The 20,340-nt window shown below is 40.3% G+C and overlaps 1 protein-coding gene across 4 annotated transcripts; it reads left to right on the top strand.

The window, feature by feature from the left end:
- The first annotated feature begins 16,249 nt into the window (after positions 1 to 16,249).
- On the top strand, positions 16,250 to 20,117 carry LOC122001198 (heat shock 70 kDa protein 18-like). Of its 4 annotated transcripts, none has more exons than XM_042555820.1 (4): positions 16,250 to 16,603; positions 16,690 to 17,558; positions 17,657 to 18,534; positions 19,343 to 20,117. In XM_042555820.1, exons 1-3 carry the CDS (start codon positions 16,390 to 16,392, stop codon positions 18,512 to 18,514), a joined length of 1,941 nt encoding a protein of 646 aa, XP_042411754.1. In that variant the 5' UTR covers positions 16,250 to 16,389; the 3' UTR covers positions 18,515 to 18,534; positions 19,343 to 20,117. The 4 variants fall into 4 exon arrangements, with proteins under 4 accessions (XP_042411754.1, XP_042411753.1, XP_042411751.1 ...); XM_042555819.1 differs by having other exon boundaries at positions 19,267 to 20,117; XM_042555817.1 differs by having other exon boundaries at positions 18,699 to 20,117.
- Positions 20,118 to 20,340: the final 223 nt, after the last annotated feature.

Here is a 20,340-nt window from a genome sequence, read left to right as displayed (position 1 = left end):
CTTGCCACTAGAAATCAAGTCAGATCTGGTCAAATGTCTGGTACGTAATAGGGGCATCTTCGCTTGGTACCCCAAGGAGCTGTTGTGAGGTAGGCCTGAGGAGGTTGAGCACAAGCTTCATCTCCTGCCAGATTCCCAGTTGGTAAAGCAAACGAAAAGAAATTTCTTGGCCAAGAAGAATAAAATCATCCGAGCTGAAGTAAACCATCTCTTAAAGGCGGGGCACGTCAGAGAGGTACAATTCCCGTCCTGGCTTTCTAACGTGGTCCTAGTGTCCAAGCCCAATAACAGGTGGAGGGTCTGTATTGACTTTCGAGACCTCAATAGGACAAACCCCAAGTATTGTTACCCCTACCAAGGAATGACTAGATGGTGAAGTCAACCTCAGGTTGTGAAAAGATTTGTATGCTCGATGCCTATCAAGGATACTACCAGATCTCTCTCGCTCGGGAATACCAGGAGAATGTTAGCTTCATCATGGAAAATGATACTTTTTATTATACAGCTATGTCGTTTGGATTACGAAATATAGGGGTCACTTACCAAAGGATGATGGACAAGATTTTTCAAGAATAAATAAGATGGAACGTGAAGGTCTATGTGGACGATATTCTTATTAGCTCCACCTTGGCAGTAAACCTGATCTCTGATGTGGAGGAGATCTGCAACATACTGCGGCAATATGGGTTAAAGTTGAATCCACTGAAATGTCTGTTTAGAACTCGAGGAGGAAAGTTCCTGAGATATCTCGTCACCAAGCGAGGGATCAAAGCCAACCCAGAGAAGGTCCAAGCACTCTGAGATATGTAGGCTCCCTAGAATCTAAGAGAAGTCCAGAAGCTGGTTGGTCGAATCATAACACTCTCCATATTTATATCCTGGTTAGCAGATCAAGCTCTTCCATTCTTTAAAGTACTTCGGCGAGCTACAAAGTTCTAGTGGGATGAAGAATATAACAAAACTTTTGAGAAGCTGAAGTAGCACTTGGAGACCCAGCCTTCATTATTCAAGCCTTTCACAGGGGAGTCGCTCTGGGTTTATTTATCAGCTACCCTTGAGGTCGTGGGAGTAGTTTTGGTGAACGAGCAAGACAACACACAATGGCTAGTGTACTTCTTCAGTCATCTATTAAAAGGGGTCGAGTCCTGGTACATGACACTCGAGAAGTTGGTCTACGGGTTAGTCCTCATGGCTTGCCATCTAAAGCCTTATTTTCTTGCACATCCCATTACCATGTTGACCAATAGCATCATGGGGAGAGTCCTTACCAACACGAAAATATTCAGCTGTCTCATCAAATGGGCAACCGAGCTAGGGGAGTATGATATACGATACCAACTCCGGGTGGCAATCAAAGCACAAGCCCTGGCCGACTTTCTGACAGAAATCCATCAACATGATTCAGAGGGAACATGAAAGATATATGTGGATGAGTTGTCCACTCAGCAAGAGAGAGAAATGAGGATACTCCTTATATCGCCTCAAGAAGATATCATACCAACAACTTGGCACCAACAACGAAGCAGAATATAAAGTTTTACTGGCCGGACTATAAGCAACTTGGCACATAGGGGCTACACGGGTAATATTCACTTTGATTCCCAATTTGTTGCTCAGTAAGTAGCTGACAACTTTGAGGTTAATAATGAGAATCTACTGCTTTATAGAGAAGTGTATGAGAAGATGAAGGAAGGTTTTAAGGAAGTCACAGTAACTAAAATACCCCGGGTACAAAATCAAAGGGTAGATGAATTAGCCAAGATGATCAGCTCTTTGACTACTTGGGTCTTGAATAGGTCAATAGCCCAAAGTTTCCTAATAGCTTAGATTTACTTGCAGAACAACTTAGAAGAGTCCATCGATTGGAGAGTCCCAAAGATCCTATATCTTCAGCGGGATGTCTTACCAGTCGATGCTGAAATAGCGAGATTGACCAAGAAGAGAGCTAATGTCTATACACTATTCCGGGACCAGTTGTATAAGTGGGCATTCCCTTGTCCATTACTCAATTGCCTAGGACCGGACAAGGTGGACTATACTCTGTGAGAAATTTAGCAATGATGTTGTAGCAATCATGTGGGAGGAAAGATGCTAGCTCGCAAAGTATTGTTGACCGGATATTTCTGGCCCACCCTGTAGAAGGATGTCTAGCAGTTGGTGACCACTTGTCTCTCTTGCCAGAAGCATCAAAACCTATCCCATCGACCGACCAAGATTTTGAAGACCTCTGTAGTCTCTTATCCCTTTAATCAATGGGGCATAAACATCGTGGGGTTGTTTCCCGTAGCTCCATTTCAAAAGTGATTCTTGCTCATAACGGTAGATTACTTTTCTAAGTGGGTGAAGGTAGAGGCCCTGACCAGGATTATTGAGAAAGCTGTCATCCAGTTCCTATAACAAATATTTTGTGCCGATTTGGAATTTTGCACAAATTGGCCTCAGACAACGGGCGACAATTTCAAGGGATCAAGATTCTGGAATGGTGTCAAGGGTTTGGTATAACCCAAGCCTTCACTTTTGTAGCGTATCCTCAGAGCAATGGATAGATTGAGGTCACTAATAAAGAGATAGTCAGGGGGCTCAAGGTCAAGCTATACCACGTAGGAGGTGATTGAGTTGAAGAGCTCCCCAGCATCCTTTGGACATATCGAACAACTCCACGAGAAAACACTGGGCTCACTCTGTTTCACCTCGTCTATGATAGCGAGGCGATCGTGCTGATCGAGGTCGGGGTCGCTTGCATCCGACGATTACTATACGACCCTGATAATACTAAGTGACGACTTCTAGAACTAGATCTTACCAGAGAAAGAACTATTGCCCGATTAACCGCATATCGACAGCAGATGCGGTAAAATTATGATAGGAGAGTGATCCTATGCTTTTTCGGAGAAGGGGATTTGATATGGAAAAGGATAAAGACGATGGGAGAGGTAACCAAGTTAGAATCTCAGTGGGACGGTTCATATAAAATCATTAAAGTGCTCATGTCAGGTGCATATTACCTATAGGATGCTAATGGTAGGAAGTTGGATCGCCCGTGGAGTGCTAATTACCTTTAGCTATACCGTACCTAAATGTGTCACTCTTTGTATTGACTTTTTTTGAGAAAGATCTAAGGTCTGGGAGTAAGCGCTACTGGCATATGAAAAAGGTACCCAATCATGAGAATCCGGCCAAGATTATACCTGAGCCTTCCAGGGAATCACGAAACCTAGGCACTCCTTAAGCCCTCAACTCATAGGACCTAGTTGGGTCCTAATATCCCTCCTCCTATGCAAGCAGAGCTCCTCCAGACCTCAAGTGATTGTCCGAGTCTAGTCGGGCAGGGATCCAAAAATCCCATTCATAATTAGCTTGATCAGCTTTTAGCATAACAAGTTTTGCCCCACTCGCTCTCACTCGATGACCCGCACTAGAAAGCATTCTTGTGGCATGGTTTATCCTATGAAAAAAATCGTAAGGCAGGAGCAGGGAGCATGAAAGTAGAAGCCAGAAATAAGCTTTTATAAACAATAGGTGTACTAGAGAGAGAATCATTTGAACTCCGAGAAAACATCATTGGACATTTCTCGAAGGATCTGATGGTGGTTTAGGAAGTCCTCCAGAGGGCCAGACGACTGATACCCTCCTTCTCTGAGCTGTCTGACTGCCCCCACCTCTCCATATGCAAGTGACCGAACAAAGCGATCTCTCCTCTTGGTTGGTTAGGATGGATTTGCACCTCTTGGTGATTGTCCTCGAGTCGGGTTATTGGTGACTTCTTGGTAACTTGGAAGAAAGTATTGTGAGTTTAGCAAGTCCTTCGGGAATCAGTCTGGATTACACCAACATAACATTTTCTGGTTGCCAGTTGATTTCTCTTCACTTTTCCTAATTCAGTTATCCAATGAAAATTTGATCTTTTGATGAAAGGTGGAAACTGTCCCCTGGAAGGCGCGCAATGCTAATCTCCTTAATATAACATTGTAGGCAAACTTCGTATTTATGACGAGGAAAGGTGTGTGTCTTGTCCTTCTTAGAGCATCTCCAGTGGGGGATATTTCTCCAAATATCCCCCACCCCCAAATATCTCCCATTGTGGGGGATATTTGATGGGGTAATAGAAATCACCGGACACACATTTGTGTCCGGTGATTTCCTCATGTGGGGCCCACAAAAAGTGGGCTGCCACTACTGTTTTATTTTATTTTTTTTGTTTTTAATATAGTGGGCCTCACCTTATATGAGTGCTGTCGTGACTTTATATTTGTTTTAATTTTTTTTTAATTTAATTAAATTCAAACTATGCAAACATTAAAAGAGTCCGTTGGATAAATTAATAGTCGAGGAATCAAACGTTCGGAATGAAACATTCGAAAAATTAACCGTTCGAAAACGTTCGAAAAATTAAACGTTCGATAACGTTCAATTTCTCCCTATATATACATCATTTCTTTCATCTATTTTCATTATTTTAATACTCATTGCCTACCAAAAATTTAGAGGGATGGATAAAAATTCTGGTCATTATTTTAGGGATTTGTTCAACTCTCCAAATATCGACGAAAATTCAAGTGAAGAAAGTTCTCGAGCCCGTCCTAATTTCTTCAATCCTCAATTTCCATTTTCCACTCAACATCCACCAAATTTCCAATCTTTTCCATACCCATCACCATATTACCATAATTTCCAAAGTTATCCAAATTCTTTGAGTGGCGACCCTCGAGCTCCGTTTTATACATATGCTCCAGAATATTGGCAAAGTAATCAGTATTTCATGCAAGGCCCATCTCATGGAATTAATCAGCTTCAATCAGCAGAGATTCATTCAAATGAATCGAGAAGAGCTAGTGTTGATGCAATTGACAATGATAAAGGTACACTTTATGCAGTCCTCCGATTCATAATTTCCTCCATTTTCATCTGAAATAGGGTCCGACGATATTATTCTCAATCAAGCACCAGAGATGGGTAACAAATCAGATGAAGACCATAACAAGCGAACAGTATGGACAATGGAAGATGATAAGCTCCTTGCAGCGGCCTACACAATTATGAGTGAAGATTCAGTAGTTGGTAATGCCCAGAAGAGTGAGTCATTTTGGAAACGAGTTGTGACATACTTCAATACCAATCGAGCTAAAGGAGCTAAAAAGAGAACTGCGGAGAAAGCAAAATCACATTGGGCTTCATTGAAAAAGATCGTAAATAGATACAATGGAATCTACAATAAATGGTATAATAATCGACCAAGCAGATGGAGTGATGAGGATTTGATGGTGCGAGCTCATGAAGAATATAAGAGTACTTTTAAAACTACTTTCCAATATGAGCATGTGTGGAGAATCGTGAAAGATAATCCTATGTATGCTCCTCAATCCTCAGATCGACGGGCAACAAAAAAACGCAAGAACATCATAATCATCAGGTGCACATACTGGCTCTTCTAATCCTAAAACAACTGCTGATATAGATGATAGAGAAATCCGATTTCGTCCAATGGGACAGAAGACAGCAAAGAGGAGAGGCAAAAAAAGAGTATGCCTACTTGATGAATTGAATCAGGCTATGCAACAATCAATGGCGCAGTTGGAAGAGTATAATAACAATAAAAAAGTTGATCAACTCATCCAAGCACATCAACTCCTCGTAATGGATACACGAGGCATGACTGATGAACAACTTCAAAATCATCTAACGATATGTGAACAACTAAAGAAAAAATTGAACATGTAATTAATTTGGTTTATTTTAGCTGCTCCATGTTACTTTTATTATTTGTAGTTTATTGTTATGTATTTTATTAATTAAATATGGTTTGTATCTCTGTATTTTAATTTTAAATTATAAAATATTTGTATTTGTGTGAACTTAAATTTATATTTCTATTAAATTTTTGTTAGAATTAAATGTAAGTTAATTAAATTTGATGAGATATTTCATTGTGGAATTGAGGATATTTGAGAGTGAATATTTGATGAGTGAGACCCATAAATATTTGATTGGTGGGATATTTCATTGTGAAAGTTGAGATATTTGAATAGTGAGATATTTGAAAGATGATGTGGAAGTGGAGTCCACAAATACTTGGGAGAAATATTCCAAACTATTGTGGATGCTCTTACTAGTTTCATTCTTAGGGAAAGAGAGGGGTGAATTTGACCCATTAGTTGTACCTAATGTCCTGTAAATCCGAATAAAGAGGTATTCAATGGACATTATTCTTCTCCATTTAGTTGCAGTTAAATAAAGACTTCTTTGAAAATGATGTTAACAAAATTGTTTCTGTCCATGAACACCCTCTTTACTATATAGTTGGCAATAAAAGCTTGGATTATCAAGACATTCTCATGGAAAATATTTACCTCTTCTAAATCACTAGGCCTGAAGTTAATAACAGGGTTATTAATATATTGATCAAATATTAAAATCTTAATTCAAATGAATTCGAGATTGGTCAATCTTACTAGGAATCGATTGTATCAATAGTTATAGCAACTTTGATTTTTAAACTACTACAATGTGGTGGTTAAATAAATAAATTAAATGTATTGGAGTAACAATAAAATTATAACGGTTGCTGCAACGTTAAAATATTAACTGTTGCTATAACTTTGTTGCAATTATATGTTTATAGCTATTATGATGTATATGTTTTGTAAATATTAAAAATTAAGAATAATTTTTTTTCTTGTGTACGATAATTTTAGATAAATCCTAAAATTTCAAAGATAGCAAATTAGAAGGTACCGGAGGAGAAACTCTATAGGATCAAACCGAAATAAATCGATAGAGAGGAAGTTGAGACGATAAAATGTAAGTAATGTTGTGGAGTTGGTAGGCGAAGATGGGATGAAATGGGACGGGACGGGCTAGAAATTTTGGACAGTTTTCAACTTTGTCAAATTGCTTCGAAATTTAAAAAGGAATTTTTTGGTCTAGAATTTTTTGATTTAGAGGATCTGGTCTCATCCCGAAAATAGGAATCTTTTGATCCAAGATCTCTAGATCATCCTTAATCCCCTATTCATTTATTAGTTGGATGAACTGAATCCCACCTATTTAATAAGTGGGGTCTAATTCATCAAACTAATGAATAAATAGGTAGGATTCAATTCATCTAACTAATGAATGGACAATACCTCTTCCGATTCAAAATTTCCTGGACCAGAAGACCTGGCCTCCACCCCGAAGGTTCAAATCTCCGCATTATGTTCGGTAATGATAGAAATCACCAGATACAGTGATTTCTATTTTTTTTTAAGGGTAATACTAAATGGTCAAAATCTGACCAGCTAGAATTCATGCATGTATACATGTACAAGGGCATTTTAGTAATATCATATGTATATATTAATTACATATATGTACATTCATATATTGTGATTGAAAGATAGAAAATTTTAACTGATCAGATTCTAACCAATAAAATTTATTTATTTTTTAAATATATATATATACTGAAAAAGTTGCAGCACAGCGTGGGTTGCCTGCAGCCGAGCCACCATGCTGTAGCGTGGGAAATGATTGATTATTTTTTGTTTTGGTTTTTTTCTATTAAATTACCTTTAATATGAAATTAGAGATATTTAAAAGAGGAATATTTAATTATAATTATTTAATTAGTAAAATATTTAATTATAAAATTTGATATATTTAGAATTAAGATATTAATAAATATTTTGTTAAAAAAATATTTAAATATGAAATTTATGAAAAAGTTAGATATTTTACGTGGATGTACGGAGAAATATTCGGTACTATCCTCTAAGGGCGACCTTCCGAACTATCTCGGCAGGGCCAGTTGCGCAGACGAAGAGTTGCAACTTGCCAGGGTTCTATGTTTTCATTCTCCACCCTCTTGCTTTGCTCGGCAAGGATGAAGAGGGCGCATCAACAGGTGCCCATCGGTATCGATCTCGGCACGAGCTATTCTTGCGTTGCCGTGTGGCGAAACAGATGGGCGGAGATTATCCCCGACGAGATGGGCAACCGCACCACCCCCTCCTGCGTCGCCTTCAACGACACCGAGCGCCTCATCGGCCACGCCGCCAAGGCCCAGGCTTCCATCAACCCCACCAACACCATCTTTGGTCACTTTCCCTTTCTCTCACTCTTGCTATAATTGCTGATTTTGCCTGAATTGTATTGTGAATCGGAGTGCTTATCCAATCGACCAGAAGCATCAAAACCTATCTAATCGATCGACCAAGATTTTGAAGACCTCTGTAGTCTCTTATCCCTTTAATCAATGGGGCATAAACATCGTGAGGTTGTTTCTCGTAGCCCCAATTCAAAAGTGATTCTTGCTCATAACGGTAGATTACTTTTCTAAGTGGGTGAAGGTAGAGGTCCTGACCAGGATTATTGAGAAAGCTGTCATCCAGTTCCTATAACAAATATTTTGTGTCGATTTGGAATTTTGCACAAATTGGCCTCAGACAACGGGCGACAGTTTCAAGGGATCAAGATTCAGGAATGGTGTCAAGGGTTTGGTATAACCCAAGCCTTCACTTTTGTAGCGTATCCTCAGAGCAATAGGTAGATTGAGGTCACTAATAAAGAGATAGTCAGGGGGCTCAAGGTCAAGCTAGACCACGTAGGAGGTGATTGAGTTGAAGAGCTCTCCAACATCCTTTGGACATATCGAATGACTCCACGAGAAAACACTGGGCTCACTCTGTTTCACCTCGTCTACGATAGCGAGGCGATCGTGTCGGTCGAGGTCGGGGTTGCTTCCATCCGACGATTACTATACGACCCTGATAATACTAAGTGACGACTTCTAGAACTAGATCTTACCAGAGAAAGAACTATTGCCCGATTAACCGCATATCGACAGCAGATGCGGTAAAATTATGATAGGAGAGTGATCTTATGCTTCTTCGGAGAAGGGGATTTGATATGGAAAAGGATAAAGACGATGGGAGAGGTAACCAAGTTAGAATCTCAGTGGGACGGTTCATATAAATCATTAAAGTGCTCATGTCAAGTGCATATTACCTATAGGATGCTAATGGTAGGAAGTTGGACCGCCCGTGGAGTGCTAATTACCTTTAGCTATACCGTAGCTGAATGTGTCACTCTTTGTATTGACTTTTTTTTGAGAAAAAGATCCAAGGTCTGGGAATAAGCGCTACTGGCATATGAAAAATGTACCAATCATGAGAATCCGGCCAAGATTATACCTGAACCTTCCAGGGAATCACGAAACATAGGCACTCCTTAAGCCCTCAACTCATAGGACCTAGTTGGGTCATAATATCCCTCCTCCTATGCAAGCAGAGCTCCTCCAGACCTCAAGTGATTGTCCGAGTCTAGTCGGGCAGGGATCCAAAAATCCCATTCATAATTAGCCTGATCAACTTTTAGCATAACAAGTTTTGCCCCACTCGCTCTCACTCGATGACCCGCACTAGAAAGCATTCTTGTGGCATGGTTTATCCTATGAAAAAAATCGTAAGGCCGGAGCAAGGAGCATGAAAGTAGAAGCCAGAAATAAGCTTTTATAAACAATAGGTGTACTAGAGAGAGAATCATTTGAACTCCGAGAAAACATCATTGGACATTTCTCGAAGGATCTGATGGTGGTTTAGGAAGTACTCCAGAGGGTTGGACGACTGATACCCTCCTTCTCTGAGCTGTCTGACTGCCCCCACCTCTCCATATGCAAGTGACCGAACAAAGCGATCTCCCCTCTTGGTTGGTTAGGATGGATTTGCACCTCTTGGTGATTGTCCTCGAGTCGGGTTATTGGTGACTTCTTGGTAACTTGGAAGAAAGTATTGTGAGTTTAGCAAGTCCTTTGGGAATCAGTCTGGATTACACCAACACAACATTTTCTGGTTTCAGTTGATTTCTCTTCACTTTTCCTAATTCGGTTAACCAATGAAAATTTGATCTTTTGATGAAAGGTGGAAACTGTCCCTTGGAAGGCGCTCAATGCTAGTCTCCTTAATATAACATTGTAGGCGGACTTCGTATTTATGACGAGGAAAGGTGTGTCTCTTATTCTTCTTAGAGCATCTCCAGTGGAGGATATTTGGAGGGGATATTTCTCCAAATATCTCCCACCCCCAAATATCCCCCATTGTGGGGGATATTTGATGGGGCAATAGAAATCACCGGACACACATCTGTGTCCGGTGATTTCCTCATGTGGGGCCTGTTAACATATGCATTATTTTATATTTGCATTTGTCCCACATCAGTAGATGTGAATTATAGAATTATGTTTTAACCTTATATAAAGGGATGTAATATCTTCTTTCAAGTACATCAATAGATATTAAATTAGACTTTTCTTTTTGACATACTTGTAAGGATTCATGAATTCTAATTTTTAATTCATGAATTCTAACATGGTATCAGAGCCTGTTTAATACTTGCTGTTTCACTGCTCGTGGGTTTATGTTTTGATTTATCTCCACCGCTTCCGCATCTGAATTGTTAGATCTGCCCTAAATGTTTTATTTCGTTTGAGATTGGATATTGTTTTGATTGCCTTGATCGTTTGTTAGCTGGGATTTGAGACTCGTATTGGAATGACTGGAGGTGACGATTCGTTGCAATCTATTGGTGTTCGTTTAGATGGAAAAAATTATTCGTATTGGAATTATGTGATGACTAATTTTCTGAAGGGCAAAGGAGTTTGGGAATATGTTTCTGGAAAAATCAAATGTCCTGTAGTTGGTGTTGAAAAATTTGATGAATTGTTTCGTATTTGGGATACAAATAATTCAAAGATTATCACTTGGATCAACAACTCTGTTGAACACAGAATTGGTGTTCAATTGGCAAAGTTTAAAACTGCAAAAGAAATTTGGGATTATTTGTCAAAATTATTTGTGCAAAATAATTTTGCTGTCAAGTATCAATTACAATCTGAAATTCGTGCATTAGTGCAAAATGACTTGAGTATTCAGGATTTTTTCTGTGCAATGACTACTCTTTGGGATCGGTTAGCATTGACAGAATCTGTTGAATTACAAACATGTGATGCTTATATTAAATGTAGAGATGAGGATCGCCTTGTTCAACTACTTATGGGTCTTCGTCCAGAATTTGAAAATTGTCGCTCAAGTCTTTTGCACCGTAAACCTCTACCATCTGTTGAAGATGTAATAAATGAACTCATGGCTGAAGAAACTTGTTTGAAGACTCTAAAAGGGGTGCATAATATTTCTACTTCGGTTTTGGCAGCCTCTCCGTCTGCACCGATCATAGCAGCTCCTGCACACCAGTATAAAACATCTGTCACAGGAAACTGTAATTATTGTAAGAAACCAGGGCACTGGAAGAATCAATGCCCTGAGCTTCGGAAAGAATCGGCTAGGAAGCTTCCAGGGCACGGACGGAAGTCTCCACAACAATATCAAGGCGGGCAACAAAAAATGTATTTTGAGGGTCCATCTCAAAATCTTTATCCATCTACTCCGGCAGCTTTTATGCCCTCCTTAAACCACTCAGCTTCAGCTTCAGAGTTTTCTGTGAACACTGGTACTAATTCTATTGTCGACCAATTTCAGAAGTTCCTCGCCTTTCAGCAATTTCAAAAGGACCCTCATAATTATGCTCTTTCTGCTCCTTCCAGCTCATCTTCGTCTATTGGGTCAGGTATTCCTTCATCTCCCTGGATTTTAGATTCTGGAGCTGGTAATCACATGTCTCATGATTCTTCTTCTTTTACATATATGTCTCCTGACCCTCCATCTATTTCTGTCATGACTGCGGATGGTACACAAATGTCATTGAAAGGAACTGGCTCTATCCAAACACCCTCTTTATCTCTACATGATGTTTACTTTATCCCTAAATTACATATGAACCTTGTTTCTGTTGGTCAATTATGTGACTCGGGGTGTTTTGTTGGTCTTCTTCCAAATTCTTGTTATGTGCAGGATCTAAAATCCAAGAGAGTGATTGGGACAGGGCATAGAAAAGGGAAAGGTCCTTATGTGTTGGATGAACTGCATCTTCCCACTCACGTAGCAGCAATGCCTGTCAATTTGTCTTCTTTTCATTTGACACCTTCTTCTTCAAAATTTTATTTGTGGCATTCTAGACTTGGTCATCTATCAGGTTCTCGTTTACGTTCTATGTGTACTTCTGATGTACTTGGTGATTTACCACCTGATGATATTTCTGATTGTAGTGGATGCAAACTTGGAAAATTTTCTGCTTTGCCTTTTATTTTAAGTACTTCCACTTCTTCGGCACCTTTTGATTTAGTTCATTCTGATGTTTGGGGACCGACACCTATTCCCACTAAGGGAGGTTCTCGATATTACGTTTCCTTCATTGATGATCATACTCGTTATTGTTGGATTTATTTAATGAAACGTCGTTCTGATCTTAGTCATATTTATGCTGAGTTTAAGGCCTATGTAAAAACTCAGCACTCTGCCACTATCAAGTGTTTTCGAGCTGATTTGGGGGGAGAGTATACTAGTGGAGATCTTTCTGGTATTTTCAAAGCTGATGGTACAATACATCAGTCCTCTTGTACTGATACCCCACAACAGAATGGAGTAGCCGAGAGAAAGCATAGGCATATTATTGAGACCGCTCGGTCTATGCTGTTATCCGCCAGTGTTCCTAGCGAATTTTGGGGAGAAGCTGTCCTTACATCTGTGTATCTTATTAATAGGATCCCTACCGCTCATAACTCTGGGATTTCTCCATATGCTAAATTATTTGGTCACACTCCATTATATTCTCATTTAAGGGTTTTTGGCTCTACATGTTTTGTTCTTCGTCCACATGCAGAACGTTCTAAGTTATCATCTCGTGTGGCCATTTGTGTTTTTCTTGGATATGGGGTTGTGCAGAAAGGTTATCGTTGCTATGATCCAGCTTCTGAAAAATTGTATGTTTCTCGTAATGTTTCTTTTATTGAACATATTCCTTTCTTCACTATCCCACCTACCTCACATGACATGTCGAAATCTGATCTCATTCAGATTGATCCTTTTATTACTGATTGTCCATCTGAAAATGCTAACCCTCATGAAACTATTGCTAACCCTCATGAAACTATACCGAATGTTCCGCTTCATTCTACTTGTAGAACAAATGATGTTGACACCCATCCCCTTTCTACGACTGCTTCAGAACCTCCCATAATTACGGATCCAAACTTATCTCGATATCCTACACGCACTCGTCGATCTACTCAGGTATCTGATTTTGATTACTCTTGTTATACACCATCTTTCGCTTCCTTTTTAGTTTCCAACAATTTTCTTCGTGAGCCCACCTCTTACTCTGAGGCATCTCGTGATCCTCTTTGGCAAGAGGCCATGAATGAGGAATTGTCTGCTTTGGACAGAACTGGTACTTGGGATTTGATTTCTCCACCGGTTGGTAAAAAAATTATTGGTTCTCGATGGGTATACAAGATTAAAACCAAGTCTGATGGCTCTATTGAGCGATATAAAGCTCGTCTGGTTGCAAAAGGTTATGCTCAGGAGTATGGTATGGATTATGAGGAGACTTTCGCACCTGTTGCAAAAATGACATCTGTCCGGGTTCTTATTGCAGTAGCTTCTGTTCGTCGCTGGAATATTTCACAAATGGACGTCAAAAATGCTTTTTTGAATGGAGATCTTCAGGAGGAAGTTTACATGGTCCCTCCACCTGGTGTTTCTCATCGGCCAGGACAAGTGTGCAGGCTTAAGAAAGCCCTGTATGGTCTTAAACAAGCCCCGAGAGCTTGGTTCGACAAGTTCTCCTCTGTAGTATATTCACTTGGTTTTACTTCTAGCTCTCATGATTCAGCATTATTTGTTAAATCGTCTCCTGCAGGTCATATTATACTCTTGTTGTATGTTGATGATATGATTATTACAGGAGATGATGCTGACGGTATCTCAGATCTAAAAGCTACTTTGTCTCATCGTTTTGAGATGAAAGATTTAGGTAATCTACGTTACTTTCTAGGTATTGAGGTAGCTTATTCTGAAAGGGGATATCTTCTATCTCAGTCTAAGTACACTTCAGATATTCTTGAGCGGTCTCGTCTCACAGATACTTGTGTTGTTGACTCTCCTCTTGAGGTCAACGCTCGTTACAATCCTACTGATGGGGATCCTCTTGCTGATCCAACTTTATATCGATCAATCGTGGGTAGTCTGGTGTACCTCACTATTACTCGGCCTGATATTGCATATGCCGTTCACATTGTCAGTCAGTTCGTTTGCTCACCTACATCTGTTCATTGGGCTGCAGTTATGCGTATTCTTCGTTATCTTCGGGGAACGCTATATCAGAGTCTCTTATTTCCATCGACCTCATCCTTGGAGCTTCGCGCTTTTTCTGATGCCGACTGGGCAACTGACCAAACTGATCGAAAATCGACTACGGGTTATTGTGTATTTTTAGGTGATTCACTTATTTCATGGAAAAGTAAGAAACAAGATGTTGTTTCTCGCTCTTCAACTGAGGCAGAGTATCGCGCTATGGCTTCTGCTACAAGTGAGATTATATGGTTACGCTGGCTATTGACTGATATGGGCGTCTCCCTTAGTGGTTCGACACCGATGTACTGCGATAATAAGAGTGCTATTCAGATTGCGCACAACACAGTCTTTCATGAACGTACCAAGCATATTGAGATCGATTGCCACTTTACTCGGCACCATCTCGAGCGAGGCACCATATCCTTACCTTTTGTCTCATCCTCGATGCAGCTTGCAGATTTCTTCACAAAGGCACACACCATCAAGCGTCACCGGTTCTTTCTTGACAAACTCTCAATGTTTCTCACTACACCATCACGAGTTTGAGAGGGGATGTTAACATATGCATTATTTTATATTTGCATTTGTCCCACATCAGTAGATGTGAATTATAGAATTATGTTTTAACCTTATATAAAGGGATGTAATATCTTCTTTCAAGTACATCAATAGATATTAAATTAGACTTTTCTTTTTGACATACTTGTAAGGATTCATGAATTCTAATTTTTAATTCATGAATTCTAACAGGGCCCACAAAAAGTGGGTTGCCACTACTGTTTTATTTTATTTTTTTTGTTTTTAATATGGTGGACTCCACCTTATATGAGTGCTGTCGTGACTTTATATTTGTTTTATTTTTTTTAAATTTAATTAAATTCAAACTATGCAAACATTAAAAGAGTCCGTTGGAATTAATTGTCGAGGAATCAAACGTTCGGAATCAAACGTTCGAAAAATTAACCGTTCGAAAATGTTCGAAAAATTAAATGTTCGATAACGTTCAATTTCTCCCTATATATACATTCTTTCTTTCATCTATTTTCATCGATAGAGAGGAAGTTGAGACGATAAAATTTAAGTAATGTTGTGGAGTTGGTAGGCGAAGATGGGATGAAATGGGACGGGGCGAGCTAGAAATTTTGGACAGATTTCAACTTTGTCAAATTGCTTCGAAATTTAAAAAGGAATATTTTGGTCTAGAATTTTTTGATCTAGAGGATCTGGTCTCATCCCGAAAATAGGAATCTTCTGATCCAAAATCTCTGGATCATCCTTAATCATCTGTTTATTTATTAGTTGGATGAATTGAATCCTACCTATTTAATAGGTAAGGTTTTATTCATCCAACTAATAAATAAATAGGTAGAATTCAATTTATCTAATTAATGAATGGACAAATCTACTTCTAATTTAAAATTTTCTGAACTAAAAGATCTGACCTCCACCCCGAAGGTTCAAATCTCCGCATTATGTTCGGTAATGATAGAAATCACCGGATACAGTGAGTTCTATTTTTTTTAAATATATATATATATACTGAAAAAGTTACAGCACAGCGTGGGTTGCCTGTAGCCGGGCCACCATGCTGTAGCGTGGGAAATGGTTGATTATTTTTTGTTTTGGTTTTTTTCTATTAAATTATTTTTAATATGACATTAGAGATATTTAAAAGAGGAATATTTAATTTTAATTATTTAATTAGTAAAATATTTAATTATAAAATTTGATATATTTAGAATTAAGATATTAATAAATATTTTGTTAAAAAAATATTTAAATATGAAATTTATGAAAAAATTAATTTACGTTTTCCACGTTGTTTTCTGTTTTTATTTTATGAAAAAATAAAAAACGCATTTGGTTTGTATTTTACACGTTGATTTTTAAGAAAATAAAAAAATGTTATCTAATAAAATGAAAAATATAAAAAAAATTATTTTCTAAAAAATAAAAAATACATGCTTTTTAAAAAATATAAATAAAAATGGAACAAATAAAACGCACCCTCAGATATTTGACGTGAATGTACGGAGAAATATTCGGACCTATCCTCTGAGGGCGACCTTCCGAACTATCTCGGCAGGGCCAGCTGCGCAGACGAAGAGTTGCAACTTGCCAGGGTTCTTTGTTTTCATTCTCCACCCTCTTGCTTTGTTCGGCAAGGATGAAGAGGGCGCATCAACAGGTGCCCATCGGTATCGATCTCGGCACGAGCTATTCTTGCGTTGCCGTGTGGCGAAACAGATGGGCGGAGATTATCCCCGACGAGATGGGCAACCGCACCACCCCCTCCTGCGTCGCCTTCAACGACACCGAGCGCCTCATCGGCCACGCCGCCAAGGCCCAGGCTTCCATCAACCCCACCAACACCATCTTTGGTCACTTTCCCTTTCTCTCACTCTTGCTCTAATTGCTGATTTTGCCTGAATTGTATTGTGAATCGGAGTGCTTAATTCATTTGCAGATGTTAAGCGTCTTCTTGGCAGGCGCTTCAGTGATCTCTCTGCGCGAGGTCACGTGAAGACTCTGCCATTCGAGATCACTGCAAGATCCGATGACAAGCCGATGATATTAATTCAATACAAGGGCAAGGAGATGGAATTTGCCGCAGAGGAACTAATCTCCATGATCCTAATGAGGATGCGCATCATCGCCGAATCCTATCTCGGATCCTCAGTCCACGACGCAGTGATCTCCATCCCGGCGAAATTTAACGACTTCCAGCGCCAGGCCATTAGGGACGCCGGTCACATCGCTGGCCTCCACGTCATACGTCTCATTAACGAAGCATCGGCAGCCGCCGTCGCTTACGGCCTCGAGAAGAAAGGCAGTAGAGGTTCCTGCAGCAACGGTGAGAAGAATGTGCTTGTCTTCGACCTCGGCGGCGGCAGCCTCAACGTCTCTCTTATTGCCATCGAAGAGAGCATCGCTATAGTGAAGGGGAGCGCCGGCGAACTCTACCTCGGAGGCGTGGACTTCGACCAGCGACTCGTGAACTACTTCATCCGTGACATCAAGACGAAGCACAAGAAGGACATCAGCGGCAACCACAGGAAGGTCACGAAGCTGAGGGCGGCTTGCGAGAGGGCGAAGAGGGCTCTCTCGTCGGCAACGCAGACGACGATTGAGATCGACTTCCTCTTCAACGACACCGACTTCTACGCCAACATCACGCGCAGCATGTTCGATGAGCTTAACAACGACCTCTTCAGGAAGTGCATGGAGGCAGTGGAGACATGCCTGAGAGAGGCTCAAGTCGACAAAAACGAGGTGGACGACGTCGTCTTGGTGGGTGGCTCTTCGAGGATTCCAAAGATACAGCAGCTGTTGCAGGTGGGTGGGTCTCAATTTTATCACGTCGTGTAAATTATTTACATTGTGAAACAGATTATACAATGTGATCTTTAAACTGTAACTATCATTTATATCAGGGCTTCTTCAATGGCAAGGAACTCTGCAAGAGCATGAATCGGGATGAAACGGTGGCTTGTGGTGCTGCAGCTCATGCAGCGATCTTAAGTGGCCATGGTAATGATCAATTGGAGGATTTTCTGCTTTTGGATGTCACTTCACTCTCTCTAGGATTGGAGACAGCTGGAGGAGTCATGAAAGTGATGATTCCGAGGAACTGCACCATCCCCAACAAGAAGGAAGTGCTCTTCTCCACCCAACAGAGCAAACAGCAGGGCAGCGGAGTTTGTCATGAGCTGATTCAGACGGTTTACCAAGACGATACAGTAGTGGAGAACTCGAGCAAGAATACGGATGACTCCTCCCCCTGTAGAGTATCGATTCAGGTGTACGAAGGCGAGAGATCAAGGGTACGGGATAACACACTCCTAGGCAAATTCGAGTTATCAGCCATCTCTACGGGCACCAACGGAAGACCAAATATTAAGGTGACTTTCGACATTGAGGCCGACTATGCACTCACTGTTTCAGCCGAGGACATGGTCACCGGCGACAAGAGGAAACTGAGCATAACCAACAGCATGAATAGTCAGAACAAGGAAGAGATTGAGAAGATGGTTAGTCGAGCTCAGAAGCATAAGGCGGATGACGATAAGCATGCGAAGAATGTGGAAGCCAAGAATGCATTGGAGAACACGGTTTATGACATGAGAAATGCGATGAGGGCGATGGATGAGGAGATTGAGAAGGCCATGAATTGGTTGGAGAGCAATCAGTTGGCAGGAGCCGATGAGTTTGAAGCCAAAATGGAAGAGCTGAGGAGAATGTGGAACCGCATCAAGTCCAAAGTGAAAAGACAAACAACATATGGAACTTAATCTGCACCAAACTTTTGAAGGTGTGTGTATTTCTTCAAGATGCTGAACTTCGACTATCTGTGAACTTGAATAGATTGAAGGCCATGCTGCAAATGGCTGTCACAGCCTTTTCAATCTAGACATTGAACGACTTATTACCATCGTTAAGCTTCCTCAGAAGTTCTTCACTTAACTTTCCTTTCAGAACTTTAGGTCGATGCACAAACAAAAGGAAAGACCGGAGTCTGACCTTTTTCAATCACATGCCACACGTCGCTCGATAATTAGCCTAGGATCAGTCATAAATCCACCACCACATCCAATTCCGGCCATGCTCTTGGAATCAAAGCAACCTTATCACATCTCGCCAAGAACACAGCATCCTGGCGCTTTCCTCTCTCCGAACAAAAGCTGAGCCTGATAAGGGAAAATCCTAGATTTTGGTCTTCATTAATTCCTCTTTGGTTTATATTTGTCTTGTTCCAGTCTCAGCTCCGTCTAAAAGAGAGATTTTTTGTGCAAAAAAATTGTATTTTTTTCCTCCTTCCAACAGATTGGTGTGAGTGAGTCGGATGTTTAAGGGATCTTTTTTGTGCAAAAAATTTGTTTTTTTTCCTCCTTCCAACGGATTGGTGTGAGTGAGTCGGATGTTTAAGGGATCTTTTTTGTGCAAAAAATTTGTTTTTTTTCCCTCTTTGGTTTCTTCCTCCTTTCATCGGATTTGTGTATGCCATCAGTTGTGTTCTTTCCTTTTCCATGTAATGTTCTTGTAGGGCTGAGAGTTGCAACTGGAAGGCAAAAAGATGCGAAATTTTAACAGTTTGGGCTTCGGTTTGCGTCTTGTTCCAGGCTTCCTCTTCCTCGCTCTTGTTTTGGTGAAGCAGAAGAACAGAGCAGAGGCATGGAAGATGGCGGTCACAGGAGCTGCTCCGCCGAAGATCTTTTCCTCCCTCTCTTTTGCTGGAGGAAACCATCTTCCATGAGTTCGGTGGCCATCAATCCGCAAGAGATCTCTTATCCGCTGAAGCCAATCGAGGAAGATGATGGCACATTGGAGCCAGAGCTGATGAGGCTGCAGGGCATTGCAGGCCTTCCCAGGTTTCTCTTCACCAAGGAGGAAACCAGGGAGGAATTGGAGCCAGAGGACGGGAGAACCCGGAAGGGATCAAGAGCTTGAGTGATTTGTTTGTGACTTCAAGCACTCCATGCTTGATGCCTCTCGACTCCCCTCCTTTCTTCACTCCTCCTCTGACTCCTATGTTTGATTCGTCAAGCGCAGAGGAGTTCATCAAGATGTGGTCCTCTCCACCTCCAAAATTCAATTTTTTGAAGGATGCGAGGAGAAATTACAGAGGCAGAAATCGATGGAAGAGGCAGAAACTTATGGTATCCTGCAATTAATAATGGATACATTCAAAACATAATGAGCCCACGAAAGGGAAAGGAATGGAAGCACAAATCCAAGTGTACAGATATTATGATTAACGGAATCCCTGGGAAAGATTGCTCTGAAAGTGGTACTTTTCTTACTTTCGTAATATTCATTTCCTCTATCAAAGTTATTAAACAGTAAAACAAAAAATAATAATAACAAAAAAAAAACAACAAAACACTATCAATTTTTTATTTGGTTTACACTTTTGAATGCTAAGCCCAACACATGCGTACAGAACGCGTTTTTTTTCCTTTGTCTGGAACCTCTGAACGGTGGAAAAATCTCTTATAAATTCAGATCACCTCTCAAATGATAACTAAATGTGTATTTTGTATTCAATCTGGAGTTAAACTCTGATTTTCATATTTTCATCAAATGATTAATAGTCATTTATAATTTACTTCTTTTATAT

This window comes from Zingiber officinale, chromosome 7A (genome assembly GCF_018446385.1).
Source record: "Zingiber officinale cultivar Zhangliang chromosome 7A, Zo_v1.1, whole genome shotgun sequence".
Lineage (NCBI taxonomy): Eukaryota > Viridiplantae > Streptophyta > Magnoliopsida > Zingiberales > Zingiberaceae > Zingiber > Zingiber officinale.
Note: the sequence above shows the minus strand (reverse complement) of the source record. Positions and strands in the feature narration are given on the sequence as shown.

What these genes read in the sequence shown, in the direction of transcription:
- LOC122001198 (XM_042555820.1), top strand. Translation starts at nt 16,390, where the DNA reads ATGAAGAGGGCGCATCAACAGGTGCCCATCGGTATCGATCTCGGCACG. An exon ending in CCCCACCAACACCATCTTTG is followed by an intron (nt 16,604 to 16,689) that starts GTCACTTTCCCT and finishes ATTCATTTGCAG; the next exon opens with ATGTTAAGCGTCTTCTTGGC. An exon ending in AGATACAGCAGCTGTTGCAG is followed by an intron (nt 17,559 to 17,656) that starts GTGGGTGGGTCT and finishes CATTTATATCAG; the next exon opens with GGCTTCTTCAATGGCAAGGA.